We start from the raw sequence: 15,685 nt of genomic DNA, 5'->3' as shown, positions 1-15,685 counted from the left end.
TAAATTCACTATATTGGAACTATATTTGGGCCGCGGCGGTGCTTTGAACTCACGACCTCTAGAACCTATACCCTTCTGGCAGTGAGCGGCCACGGTTCTAACCACTCGGCCATCTAGACACATTACCACATACAATTAGATTTAAATCATTTTAAAAATAATAATGAAATTAATTTTTTTTATTGGAACTCTTTATTACGAGGAGATACAAAAAGATTCTCGAGGAACGTGTCGTCTGACCTTTAAATGTGTGTTTTTAATTAGATTCCAACCAGCAAATGTTGAGTGACCATCACCATCGCTATAAATATCACCGTTGTTGTAATGTGAACCAGTTCTTACTAGTACGTCATCTCCTTGATTGACATGCACTACGACAGTCCCAGTGACATTACCGTCTATTGTATCGGCTGGGTATAAATAGATCACATTGACAATATTGTTGGCAACTAAAAGTTCAGTTTGGTGATATCTTGTCCCAACTTGTCGAATTGTCCAGGTAAACACACAGAGACCAGAACTTGGTGCAATGAATGTCCCAGAGTGGGGGTGATAGGCGTTTCCGACGTTTGTTACCACCTTGTCGAAGACAATGATGTAGTGAGTAGCCGAGGACGCAGGTGCATTAGTCGATAAGTACGCATAAAAAGCAATGCGTTCTACTGGCGGTGGTGTTGGTGCTGGCTGAAGATTAAGCAAACGTTCTGTAAGAAGATAGAAATTTCACGGGTTTAAATTTTCATATCATTCGAACGTACCTGGATGTTCAAAAAGTTTATCCTCACGACAGGTACACTAAAGACACTAAATCAGAACAGGTATAAGATAATGAGATGAAAAGATGGAAAATTTAACGAAATTACAATTTCTAAACAACGAAAAGCCACTGTTAGAAATGTAAGATGGTTGATTCAAATCTGTTTCCAGCTCATTTGAATGCATTGCAGTGGATTCCTTTTGCTTTTCTTCTTTTAACATTGCCTCGAGCTCAATTACTCGTGTCTCTAATTGAGTTATACGATCCGACTGCTTATTCAAGGTTTGTTTAAGTTCAGTAACTTGTTTTGCTGATTCTTTGGGTCTTTTTTTCTAAAGAAGTTATTCGATCTTCCTGAATCCTGACAATCTTTTGGAGTTCTTCAATTTTTGTTATCGCTACTTTCAAGTCTTGGTTGCTATCCAAAGTTTCACTCATTTCTGAGAAGGTACCAAACGAGGGATTCAAAGAAAAATAAACGCACGTTAAAACCAATGAAATGGAAGCCATTTTACGTCTAACAACATAAATTTGTAATATGACAATAAATATGTTATCTTATCGTTCTTTAACATTGAATTTGGACAGAAATTACTTTGACCGATAAGAAGAACTTGTTTTATACTTATAAAAGATTTATCAAACTCTTTTCTAAACAATGGTATTTGGGCCTTTTGTTTTTAAAAAGTTAGCTTGAATTCATTTGATAATGCAATGTTTTGAATAAAATCATTACGTTATAACAAAACTCTGATGATAAACCTTATAATAATTTCTTTTAAATTCACACCAATTTACTGTATCCCCTCACTATGTATCGATCTGTCTTTCTGTCTGTCTGTCTGTATCTTCCTCTCTTATCATTTAAAACTAACTGTGCTCTTTAGCAATTTTACTTTAGCGAAGTTCTATGTAATATACACTTGGCATAGACTAGAACTATGACGCATTTGAAAATATTAGCTATGAATCTTCGGAAACTGAAAAATTAAGACCATTTTCAATTTTCATGTATATTTATTTCCTAAATGAATACAATTGTTATTTGTTGATATCAAAAAGAGGTTTTTGGTAATGTTTGGGGTTTTGTTTCACAAATACAACGCTCTATATACATTTGCAAATTTTATAGTAAAAATTGCCTAAAATGTATTAATTTCCAGTAAACATCATGTATTTGTCAGATGCTCAAGTGAGCTTTTCTGATCACATTTTGTCTGTCGTCCGTTTGTCTATCCGTCTGCCTGTCCGTAAACTTTTCACAATTTGAACATCCAAGAATCCAATCAAACTTGGCACAAAGCATTCTAAGGAGATTCGAAGTTGTGAATATAAACTGAATGCATAGTTATGTTATTCATAAAGCCATTTACTTTAATTTTGAAAGTCATGACCCATGGGTGAAGGGTTCAGGACCCTTGGCTTATGTCATTATGGCAACATAGTGAGTGTATTGAAAATTATATGATTTTTACGTTTCCCAGTGTCTTTGCCTGTGATAACACTACGTATCGATTTTGTACTATAAAACCCATAACTTCAAATGACGTATAATTGAGGTGCCAGTGGGGCTTTCCTATTCATATTTAAATATTTAATCGTACAATTGCATAAAATTCAATAAATATAAGTAATAAGGAATCATTCTATGAATATTATGAGGTGATAATTTAGGTGGGGACGTGATCAATCTATCATAAAGCCCTTCGGGCTTTATTGGATTTGATCATGCCCCACCTAAATTATCACCTCATAATACTCAAAGAATGATTCCTTATTCCTTAAATATTTTTCTCTGTACCTTCACAGATTTGGTAGAAAAACTAAAAGCATTGTCATTATGTTCATGATGACCTGTTCTTAGATTTTGAATGAAAATCAATGCCCATTGAATCAATGGTCAAGGTTTCACGTTTGAGGGTGAGAGGGTGAAAATATGGCAATAAGATGAACATGCATATGTCATTTGAGTCAATCGGGTAATACATTCCCGAGTGTCGTCCATGAACAATTTTACTTTTTTAACTTCAACTTAAAGGCCACAAGGCAAAATGTCTCTGGGACATATTAGATAAAATAAGTGTTATACTTCAGGTAATCTATCGACTTTGATGTTTTGTGCATTGTATACTTGTAGAAATTTAAATAGACTGTATGCATGTAGCGTGTATTATAAATGAAACTGAATACATGTATTATAAGAGACTGACCAATTAAGGCCTCCATGTCTTTTTTACAAAAAAGTTTGATATATTTGGCATCTGGAGCTAGGGTATAGATAACCCGAGATTCCTCCGACTCTTGCCCCCCCCCCCTTTTGTATGCATGAGTGTTTCTCATACATCAAATAATTGAAGGCGGGGCCACAGTATGCAATTATTATGGTTGAGACTCAAAAATTAATCTTAAATGCAAAAATGACACCCTCTGACAGGTCAGTCTAAGGGCTATGGTACTAAGATGACTATACTTAGGCCTGTATTTCTCTTGTTTAAAGAGCACTCTCTGGGTTTAAAGCGTAAACCGCCCCAAGTTATGTTATATCGTATATAGCATTAATATAATCTAAATTCATTCTGTAAATGATTTGTTGTTTAGTTTCAATATTTATTCGTAAATTTACATTAGATTCCAGCCTGCAAAAGCTGAGCGTCCATTATTAGTGCTTCTTATTAGGCCATTATTTGAATTTGAACCAGTTCTGACCAGTACATCATCTCCCTGATTGACATGCACGACAACAGTGCCAGTGACACTACCAGACATTACATTGCCTGGGTCCATATAAATCGCATTGACAATATTGTTGTCAACTAAAAGTTCAGTTATGTGATGATTATTTCCATCTTGTCGAATCGTCCAGGTAAACACATACAGACCAGACCTTGGTGCAATGAATGTCCCAGAGTGGGGATGATAGGCGTTTCCGACGTTTGTTACCGCCTTGTCAAAGACAATAATGTGGTGAATAGCCGAGGACGCTGTGTCGTAAGTAGACAGATAGGCATAAAATGCAACACGTTCCGCTGGTACTGGTGTTGGTTGAAGATTAAGTAATCGTTCTTTAAGAAGACATAAATTAAAAAGGTTTGGATGTCATATCTCGTAAATGTAAAAAAAAGTTAAACTACACTATATGTTGATTTAAAAGGCAATTAACACAAAAATATAATATAAAAGATTTTGAAAGTTATCAAAATTAAATGATGTTTACGCACCCTTTCTAAACACTGAAATACGATTGTTAGGAATGTCAATAGGCTGGATCGAATCTAATTCCTGCTCAATTGGATGAATTGCAATGGATTCGTTTTCTTCTTTCAACTTTGACTCGAGTTCAATTACCCGTGTCTCTAACTGGGTTATACGACCGCAATGGTTTTTGAGAATGCGTTGTAGTTCAATCACTTGTTCTGCTAGTTCTTCTGGTCTTTTTTCTAAAGAAGTTATTCGATCTTCCTGAAACCTGACAATCTTCTGGAGTTCTTCAATTTTTTCCATCGCCAAATTCCAGTCCTGGTTGCCATGCAAAGTTTCAGCCATTTCCGGAAAGGCAATAACTGAGGAATTTAACGCAAAATACACGCATGCTAAGATTAAATAAATCCAAAGCATTTTATGTCTTATAATAAGAATATGTAAAATGACAGTAAATGTGATAATCTTATCTTTCTTAAACATTGAACTTTGCACATTTACTGTGACTGATAAGCAGAAGAGCCTACGGTATATTTATAATGAATCTTTCAAACTCATTATACAAGTACTTGATTCTTTCAATGGTTATTTTTCCTTTACTTTTATAATTAAGTTAACCTTTTTTAAAATTGCAATGTTTTGATTAAAATTGTTACACAGTATTAATATTCTGTCGTTCAGATATAGACTTATTATACTTGTTTCCAATTTCAAGACAATTTCTCGCACCTTAACACACTGCATGCGCAAAACTTTGAATTTCAACACATTTTTCGGCTATAATCCTCCTTTGATTATTTTCTTTATATTACATGTACATCCCCTCGTTATGTTTCTGCCTGCCTATCCGTCTGTCTGACCGTCCGTTTATCTGTACATTCAATTGTCTTTATATTGTGTGTCTATCTGTTTCTTTAGCATTAAAACGAATTGTGCTCTTTTAATCTTAAGAAGGCAATTATGTACAAACTGAGCGTAATTTCTTTTAAATTACCTTTAAGTTTTTTAATATGACGTAGACAAGAACTCTTTTACATGTTAAAGTAACGTAGCCAAATTAATTGATCACAAACAAATATTATTATGCTTAATAATCAAAGTACTATCATCGTTTGCTACGAATTATTGCAGTGCGCATCTCAGTATAAAATGTCCTCAAGCTTGAAGTGAATTCCAACTCATAGGGCGATTTCTCCAGGGGCGAAAAAGCCAGCTTAGGTTTAGTACCAGTAACACTGCTGTCTACTCCGTTATATGGATGCATATGTATCACATGGGCGACCTTGTTGTCAAAAACAAGTTCAGTTTTTTGATACCTTGATCCCCATTGTCGAATCGTCCAGGTAAACACACAGAGCCCAGATCTTGGTGTTATGAATGTACCGAGGTTGGAATGATAGCCATTCCCAACGTTAGTTACCACCTTGTCAAAGGCAATAATGTAGTGAACAGCTGAGTACGCAGGGACATTAGTTGACAAATATGCATGAACTGCAACAGGTTTCATTGGTGCTGTTGGTTAACAAATGTTAAAAAAGAATTAGTAAAACGTAATGGAATGTAAATTCAAAAAGGCCTTAACTAGCTATTTGTTCAAGTATCCCAGCTTAAAGGATTTTTTTTTTCAAACAGAAAATGCCACATTTTTTTACACTTACCAATTCTAACTATTGAGAACTAATTTGTAGAACTGCCTGTAGGTTGTTTCTGATTTGCCAGAAGCTCACGTGCATGCTTTTCATAAGTGACGTTTTCTTCTTTCAACATTGTCTCAAGTTTTTTTTTAATGTCATTGAATGTTGATCTTTATCACATATCTGACCTATTTACAAATATCTAATTTTATCAAGCTGTTAACTTTAAAATCTTACAATACAGTGTGTTAAAAAAACTCAATTGTTTATTGTTTAAATTGGTTATGCTCATCATCTTTAACATCATTTTTTTGATCTACTCTTACATTGTATATTTACCAATTTGCATAGCTTCGTACTTAATTAAAAGGCGTACAACAATACTTGATGTACATGTATAATTATTCTAACCAAAACTTCCCGAGCCCATCCAGTGTGGCAAGATAGTTTGTTTACATGGAAGTTAAACATGTGCGTGTATAAAAATTTATCCTCGGGTCTTTTGACTTCCCTGGAAACAACATCAATCAAAAAATTAAAAAGGCATCGTATTTTTACGAAAATAAGACGATAAGACATCTAACATTGTAATCATATTTTTAACAGCACCTGTTGCAGTTAAAAATGACAAAAACCTTCCGGTGAAAATGGGATTATTTTGTCTCAGGCATGTTTTGACGTGAACCTTGGAGGAAGTACAATATATGTAATGACAATGAAAAGGGTCGGTTTGGATCACCCGAACTTTGTCTTATTTTAGCATTTCAAAATGATATAGTGGTGAATGGTTGGCCATTATCTCCTTTTTCTTTGAGGTGTTCATTAAACGGACACCAGGGGAAAAATAGTATCTTGTATTTGTCTCGAAGGTTCACGTCAAAATATGGCTGACACAAAATAATCCAAATTTCATATTTGGATTTCTTTCGATTTAGTTTGCAATGGAGGCTAATTTTTATGAATATAAAATCACAATGTTAGATGTCTGATTGGTTTTTTTGGGGGTTTTTTTTGTGTGTGTCTGTTATAAAACGAGGATATTTATCTGATGCATGTTATATCCGGATGACAGTAAACAGACTCGGGGATCACTTTTTTAAGCATACGTATAAACAAATACCAATATTAAATTGAATTTTATTAGACACAGTTTTATCTATTTATAATTTTATCCAGGCGAGCATTACTGCCTCCAAGGATGTCAATGCTCCTACAAATTATTGATGCATTAATCATCTTGATATTAATTGAAATATTCTGATGATAAAGTAAAATATAATTTTCTGTTTGAGTACTCTCAGTACTTTGATGATTTTCCTTACTAGCTGCTAGCTTCTACGGGCTGATATGGTTGCTGTTAGTGGCTGGTTTTTTTTTTTAGTGAAACGGAAAATGTTTTGATTGCAAAAAGGGTTTTTAGGAGCTTTGGATTGCTCCCAATTCAATTATAAAAACTTACAATTTAATTATTACTGACTGGCCTCTCTAATCAACAATATACTCCTCCTGTGTTTGAATTTTAAAATCTGAATATAAAATATTCAATTTATTGTAGTATAATTTGCAATTTAATCGTAATCATGATAATGATAAAAAGACTCCATATCAAGTTGCGTAAACAATTGAAAATATCTCCCTGTCACGTTTAAGCATGATACATGTAATAAATGTTTTATTACAAATTTTGTCTAATCAGTGTATACCTGTACTAAATTCACGATGTTTCCTTTTTTCCATACTTATTGACAACCTTCACGCTCTCGCTCTCTTTCTCTCTCTCTCTCTCTCTCTCTCCTCTCTCTCTCTCTCTCATATGAAACATGAGCCATCTCATGTGTGAATTTTGATGTTTATTTATTTAAGATTTTACATCAACAGCCATCCGGCAAACGATGATCGACCCGAGGCAGCGCTGGTAATTTCTCCAGCGGATGTTATCCCAGTTCTAACGAGGACATCATCGCCCTGGTTGACTTGAACAACGACAGTGCCAGTGACACCACCGTCGATAGTGTTTACTGGATTCAGGTAGATCGAGTTGACGACAATATTATTAACCAAAAGTTCAGTTGTATGATATCTTTGTCCCCATTGTCTGATTGTCCAGGTAAACACATACAGACCGGACCTTGGTGCAATGAATGTCCCAGAGTGGGGGTGATAGGCATTTCCGACGTTTGTTATCACATTATCAAAGGCAAGAATATGGAAAGCACTCGATGCAGGAATAGTAGTGGAAAAATAAGCATAAAATGCAACGCTTTCCGCCGGTATTGTTCTTTGTTGGAGAAGTAATCGCCCTACGAGAAATGAATTGGAGTTAAATTATGAATGATGTTCACTACTGAATTTAATTTTTTCTTTTAAAAGCACTGAAATCATTTTAAAGGCTTTTTTGAGATGAAAAATGGTTATATAAAGTTAAAAAGGTGACTAAATATATTTTGGAAACAAGTTGTAGTAGTCAGGGATGTGTATCTTCGGATAACTGTCACTATAATGTTATCCACTCATATTCAGCACTTTCACTTCTGATTATCTCCTCTTCTGATTAACTCCTCATAAGATCTATCACCTATATTTGGGAAATTTTGTTGATCTGTAAAATTGTCTATATTGTGTTTTCTAAAATGTTACCCTTTTACATTCTGCAAATTTCAATGATTTTCAGGTGTTGAGATCCCCTATGCAGGTGTGCGATTCATTTAAATAAAAAGGCCACATGCATATCGCAGCTTTACGTGTCGTGTAGTACTCTATTATCTGTTATATCTCATTTGCTTATTTTTCATGTATATGTTATGATAAAACAGCCTTTCATTTGCAGTCTAACTTTTGAGATCCATAAAATCTTTTCATGAATTTAAGCAACACACGCAAGCTTTCAAATACACAATTCTCAAATTTATGACAAAGGATACAAATAATACATATTTTATCATAAAAATGACATTATATCGTTTTTCATTCAATGGATATGTAAATAAAATCAATATACCTTAATATCATGTTAAAAATTAAATGAGGATTTAAATGTACCTTTTCTAACCAGTTTCGGTTTATCACTAAAGTTGATTTTATTGGATTCACTCATTGGTTCGGGATCGATGTTTTTAATTGGTCCATTTTCCTCAGTGGCTAATATTGTCTCAAAATCCTGGATCCGTGCCTCAAATTTGGTAATTTGGTCACTTTGGTGTTTTATAGTATTTTGTAAGTCGGTCAACGCCAGATTGCTTGATTCTCTGGATTGCATTTCTAACATGGCAATGCGATCGTTTTGAATCTTGACTGTCTTCTGCAGCTCTTCAATTTTTTTCAATGCCAATTTCCATTCGGGGTTGTCATTCAAAATTTCAGAGGTTTCGGCAAATGATTGAGTGAAACAATTCAAAATCAAAAACACGTATGAAACAATAAAAGGTGAAGACGCCATCTTCAACTATGTCTGAATATAAAACGTTGAACGCACACTTATCGTGCTGCTTATCTTTAACATTGTTCTTGTAAAGGATCTCACTTAATTTGTGATAAAGACAACGAATGTATAGAGTTTACGACATTAATCAGCACATGTAAGAGGGGTATTGTGTTATTTTTTATGTATACTAGTAAATGAACCACTCAAATAAGGTTTACTGAATACATTTTAGCAAAAACAAGTTATCACTATTTTTTTAAAAGCAGCTATGATATATTTTAAAGAGATATATATTAATTAGTTACACGTTATTAAACTCACACTTGTCATTGAATTACATTTAACAGAAAAAAGTAATTTTTCATTATACATTACCAACCAATTCGCTTACTATTTACTCATTACTCACTATTCAGAAAGCATTCTGAGGTCGGTTTACTTTTCAGAGTACCATAAATATTCTAATAAGCCTTACTTAAAAATCCATAATTACTGGCGTAATTTATCGAAATAAACAGTTAAAAAAAACAGAATTATGATATAGAAATGAGCAAATTATGTTTACTAAATGTCTCACTCATTTGCCTCATTTAAGGAAGGAGTCTTCTCGTTATCAAACATACTTCTTATTATAAGAAATTCATGAAATGTTGACACAGTCAAACGGATCATATTACCAAATGATTCTACCAGTTTAATCAAATTTGACCTTTTTGTTTTCCCATAAAGGTCAGATCATTGTCACTACCTTTTTCCTCAACGTAAAGAATGTTGAAAATAAGTGTAGCTCTTTGTAGTTCTGTAGACATTTGTTTAAGATTTGAAGATTCTATTCTTTAATGAAATGATAGAATATCAGGATGTCTATCAGTTTAAACTACTAAATTGGAATAAATATTGAAACCAAAATTGATATTGCTTAGCCCGCATTTCCTCTTATTTTCTTACATTTTGAAGAAATTTTGATTATTTTTTTATACTTCCAATAATAAAATATTTCTGATTTTTACATATTATAAAGACTTTAAATAAAGATATAAATTGATAGAAAAGCTAAAATATTGACCATTTAATTAGAGAGAAAAAATGATTTTAGTGATTTTTCATAAAAATTAATGCACAGAATGGGCGCTTTAAAAAGCTTTAAAAATGTACTTTGATAGGCAAATCATATTTTAAAAACATATTCTAGATCTGAGACCCAAGTATCATATCATTAATTCATATTAGTAAAAATTCCAACATTTATGTTATTGTTTTTGAAATGCAAAAAAAAAAAGACTCATTAATCTGCAGTAATTCTGAATTTCAAAACATGTTATATTTTCTTACGCCAATATTACGCCAAAAATATAGTCCTTGTTAGATTCTAAACATTGGTTACTTTTTCGATGCCAAGTTGTATGATAGTAAAAAAGAAAGAAAAAAATATATTATTTTAATTTCCTTTCATCTTGATTTAATAAACAATTAATCAAATTTACGTTTGACAAGTCGAAAACCAGAAAAGACTCATTCCTTAATTAAAATCAAAATTTACGAAATCTGCCATTTTGAAACACCTTTTTGACCTTATTGACCAATTTAAAGTCTTTTTTTTTAAAGTCAGCATATTTTTTTGACTTAGCCTACCATTTTCTATTAATACTAACTTTGCTTGATCAAATTATAACTGTTTGTCTCAGGCTTTTTTTCTTCTTAAAACTATAAAACAATTATGAATCGACCATTAAATTTATCGCCATTTCGACCTGAATAATGTCAGTTTTGTGAAGTCAGTATATTCCTTCAAACTAAACTTATCATGGTTAAAACAAAATCGTTGCTGAAGCAAACAGTTTTTTATGCTTTTCTTCTTTTTTAAGAAATATAAGGGAAAAATACAAAATCTGGATATCCGCCTTTTTAAATAGGCATTTTGACCTAATAAACGCCACTTTTGTTTAGGCCAACATGTTTCTTCGAACTCGTGATTAAAAATAAGTCTGATGAACTGAATTATAACCGTTTTGTTTCATACGTTTTCTCATTTCAGAAACTTTAATTTTTTTTCATTTCAAAAGTTACAAAAACTTTTGAATCGTCAGTTTGACCTAATTAACGTTATTTTCTTAAAAATCGCATATATCGCATATTTTTATATGGACTCAGCATAATATGATAAAATACTATGCTGAACAAATTAAATTTATGATTGGGTGTCCTTATTTGTTGTTTCCATTGAAGTGACTTAAGAGAGAATTATTAAATTTGGCTCGTTGCTATTTTGGAATGCCATGTTGATCTTCTTAACGCAATTTTTACGACGGCCGAATAATTTTTTTTCCAAACTGAGCACACTTTAAATTACGTCAAACCATGCCTCAGATCACCAAATAATAACAATTTGTTGCTAAAACATATTTCTAGAGCCTTTTTATAATATCAAGACCATATTATAATAGATGCGCTAAAATGTCCTCAAATTATTTTTTTAAACCCTGAAGTTTGTTTTACGATGGAAAAATCACGAACATTTATTGGAAAATAGCTCAGCGAACTCACATAAGAATAGAATAAAATCGCATATTTCAAAATTTAAATAGACATGCTTAACACCTATTTTATAAGATATCAATATACCAAATGTCTGTGGCTTAACATTTGGCCTCTTATATCTTAATCTAAGGAAAATAATCAATGAAAGCGATATATAGGAGTAAAAAAAAATCCATAAAATAATGTTTGTGTAAAAATGCTAGACGTATTAAAGAAATCGTAAATTGAAACAAAAAATTAACTACGTCTTTATATAAATTACACGGCATTTTATCTTTTTTAGCAACATGGTAAACTTGCTTGCAGATAAGGAAACTTCTTCAATTGATGTAGATTTTGAAAGTAGCAAACAATATTATTATTTTCTAAAATATCAATCTAAATTCAAACATAAGATAGTAATTCAATTCTTTTTAACTGGCGTTTTTAAAATAAAAGTTTACAGTACACACCGCGCGTTTTGTAATACCTTAAGGACAAATGTGCTTCTTTGTTGGTATACAATGGATTGTGTACAGTCGAAATATAATATCATATAGTTCAATGTACTTAAAGTTGGTCATTATAAATTAGCCGTAATAAGATTAAAATACTCTTAACGTATTATATTAATTATATACGGTATTTGGCGGAAATCATTTTTCAGCATGAAAGTGGGGATTTGAATCAGCGTTTTTCTAAATGTGCCTATTCTTATTTATTTATGTATGGTAATTGGTGATGTAACTGATTCCTCCAATAACGCTAATAAGAATACATCGCAAAATGTATAACATTTACAGTAACACCCAAAGCCATATAGGTCTTCACTGATGCACGCTATTGTTTGATTACTTAATAGCACTTCATCGTTTACTAACACACGTCTATTTGAACCCATCCATTAACAGGATGTAATGATTGTCTACATTATTATCGGATAAAACACCACTGCCCATTTTTCAGAAGAAACCAAACTCAATGATGTCCAAAGATGAAACCCGATTAACACACTATCAGTTGTTCAATTATTTTGTATCTATACTACGTTATAAAAATAATAGACTCGAATTTTTGGGCTTTAATACCGAGAAATCAGAAGAGTACTGTCTTTTGTTTTATATAATTTGAACATCATTGGTACTTGAAGATTACCAATTTGTTTTTTTTTTCTAAATCAAGCTTCGCTAATTAATCATCAACGAAAATTTCTTACAACATCCGGATATCATGTTTTTTATTTATTAAAAAATAATGTAAATATTTTTCCAAACTTGGCTTCCATGGAAACCAAAATAACCTGACATTTTGTACAACTGAAAATTCAATAAAACAACCAATTTTTAAGCTACGATATTTCAATGGCACAACTTGATATGGTACAATCTTTCATATAGGAAGAAAAAACACATTTTATACTTTTACTTCAAAAAATAAAATCAGTTAAACAACTTTCCTTTCTTTTTCCTTGCCCGACGAAATTAATATTATTAATATTAATAAGAGAAGGTTACATGGCTATGAGCATATTATGAACAGTAAATTCAAATGATTTCTTTTGAAAACAGACTTCAACAGATTTCATTTACTTCAACAATAACAAGAAAATACAAAAATGTAGATGTCAACCACAATTAATCAATTTGTGGTATCTAAGGAAAAGAATTTTCTTAGTTACCAGAATGAATTTTTACATTAAAAAAAACAACAACTGTTAGCATAATAAGAGTGTGTGTCCTCCTTATATGTTGTTTACAAGATTATTTAGAATTACTTTTAAAGAACATGAATGTAGGTCTACTGTTTTCAAATATGAAGGATTAATATTTACTGTTACTATGGCAAGGAAAACAGCAATGATTTGTACAGAAACATCGCTGAATTAAAGGCGTTTAATAAAAAAAATGCATATAACGTACTGCTTACAGTATTGACTCTGTAATATTATTTAGTTATTACTTGTTTAAGTAGAAAAAAAATGTCTCATGAAAGATCAAAAATATGAAATTTTGAGAGTTTAGATAACTTCTCAAAAATATACATAACATAACAAGTAATGTATCCTCTACGGTACCATGGTTCCCAATAACACAGTTGAGAAAGAAAAGGAATTGTGCACTTCCATGACTTTCATCTTGACCTTAAGGTAAAAAAAAGTTATGCCTAATTGATCTTAGATATGTACATGTACATGGTATTAATTTAAAGAACATGGTATGGTAAGGGTCAAAATTGGAATTTCAACAGTCAGAGATACAGGTATGAAGTTGATTTTAAATCTTGTCCAATTTAACTTATTATATAATAATAATGACATATTCCTGGTATATCTGGCACATGTATGCATTTAAGCATGCCTCATATGTTCAGATAAGCTAGAAATTCAAATTATGGGCATGGGCTCCTTCAAAGCATTGAAATGGGCCCATGACTACTGAAAGCTATTATAGGAGGAGCCAAAAAAACCCCATAAACTGTATTGGATCATTTCTAATTTTAAATGAACAAATGAATTAAATGAAAAAAAATATTGCCTTCGAAGATCTTCACTAAAAAAAGTTTCTGTTTAAAATATGCATACTGCTTCCAACTTTCGAACCTATACCTCTTCATCAGAATAAAATCAAGGTTTTTCCAATTATCAGAATTTGTTGTCATATATAATCATGATAATTGCAAGTTAATTCTACCAAAATTGAGTAGAACTTACATGTATCTAATCCAGATTTGTGTATTTTGAAATATTAACCAATAGAACATTATTTTTTTATTTTTTGTAAATTAAAGATTTGTCCAATCCAAAATATTGCCTAATCTGGCCAATTTATATGGAACCATTGATGTCCAGATTCGACAAGTTCTATTATTTTTTCCCAAGCCCCCATTTCATTGAAATAAGAACTACTAAATATAACAATACAGTTTTCTAAAAATTTTCAAAACTGCCACTGTAGTTTATTAAAGATCAGTTTAGATACAAATGAAGCTTATAAAATGACAATACTAAAGGTGCATCTGTCATAATGGATAGGGACATCATAAAATTAAGGAAATGTTCTAATTGTTCATTTGAAACTTCTGCTTGCAGTTGTTTATTTTATCAAGGATAGGATTTGCAACAGCATGTTTATATACAGCAGAATACTTATAACGAATCAACTAAGGGATATGTATTTTCAAACCAAGTAGATTTAGTCTTGCACTAACAAACTGAGAATCTGCCTCTGAGCTCCCCAACTTGCAATACTACTGTATGCAGTGGTATCTAACATCTTCTGTTAGCTTATCACCGCTGCGACCCGAGTTCTATCCCTGTGATCGACAGTGGTTGTAGGTGATAGTGTATGGTGGTCATCCAATTGGACACGTGGGTTTTCTCCGGTCACTCCGGCTTCCACCTACATCAATGACCCCCTCGCGCTAACATCCGTGCCAACGAGAGATATTAATTTAAGTTGTAAAACTTGTTTATCAATCGTTGTAAAATAAATAAAGTTCAATTTTCAATCTTTTCTGTATCTGGCTCTGAATACAGGGCATTTCTAGTTTCCCTTCCTGTTCGAGATCGGAATTTCTAGAACATTGTGCATGATTTGCTTTGCTTTTTTGATGTAATCATTCTTCTAAGACTCTTGCCACTCAGAAAATATTTGCATGTTTTGAAAACTATGCATATCAAATGTCGAATTAAGAATATGATTTAAAAAACCAACCACTTCTTACCTTTTAAATCAGTGAACGTTCATTTAAAGTATTGATAAAAGAATAATGGGAGACATAAATACACTGCAAAAACGCACAACCTAACTTTGTTTAAGAATAAAATGATTTCCTAAATGGTTAATTTGTCACCTCACATAAACAAAGCATAAAACATTATGAAATAACAAAGAAAAAACACAAAGACACATGAACATGTAATGGTTAAAACTATCTTGCAACGTATGATTGATTATATACACTTTTTATACACTAAGAATCATTAAGAGTGTTACTAAAAACCATAATTTGTATGCTCCGTTAGTTGTTTAAGGCTTTTAGCTGATGTGGAATAAGTTGTTGAATCGACGGGGTTCAAACTCTTTACCGAAATGATCAAAACTCTTTACAAAGAGTGCACCGAATGTGTCTCTTCCTTGCAACACAACACACATGATT

At 32.1% G+C, this 15,685-nt stretch overlaps 1 protein-coding gene and 2 pseudogenes across 1 annotated transcript; all 3 read right to left on the bottom strand.

The window, feature by feature from the left end:
- Window positions 1-254: 254 nt before the first annotated feature.
- Window positions 255-1,277, bottom strand: LOC128186298 (uncharacterized; annotated as a pseudogene).
- A 2,164-nt stretch (window positions 1,278-3,441) lies between these two features.
- LOC128186299 (uncharacterized) lies at window positions 3,442-4,372 on the bottom strand (annotated as a pseudogene).
- A 3,083-nt stretch (window positions 4,373-7,455) lies between these two features.
- LOC128184398 (uncharacterized) lies at window positions 7,456-9,063 on the bottom strand. Its single transcript, XM_052853849.1, has 2 exons — window positions 8,629-9,063; window positions 7,456-7,889 (listed from the first exon to the last, which is right to left on the bottom strand). The coding sequence occupies exons 1-2, from the start codon at window positions 9,023-9,025 to the stop codon at window positions 7,456-7,458; spliced, it is 831 nt and encodes a 276-aa protein (XP_052709809.1). The 5' UTR covers window positions 9,026-9,063.
- Window positions 9,064-15,685: the final 6,622 nt, after the last annotated feature.

This window comes from Crassostrea angulata, chromosome 5 (genome assembly GCF_025612915.1).
Source record: "Crassostrea angulata isolate pt1a10 chromosome 5, ASM2561291v2, whole genome shotgun sequence".
NCBI classification, from domain to species: domain Eukaryota; kingdom Metazoa; phylum Mollusca; class Bivalvia; order Ostreida; family Ostreidae; genus Magallana; species Magallana angulata.
The sequence above is the reverse complement of the archived record's forward strand: the minus strand, read 5'-3'. Positions and strand labels throughout refer to the sequence as shown.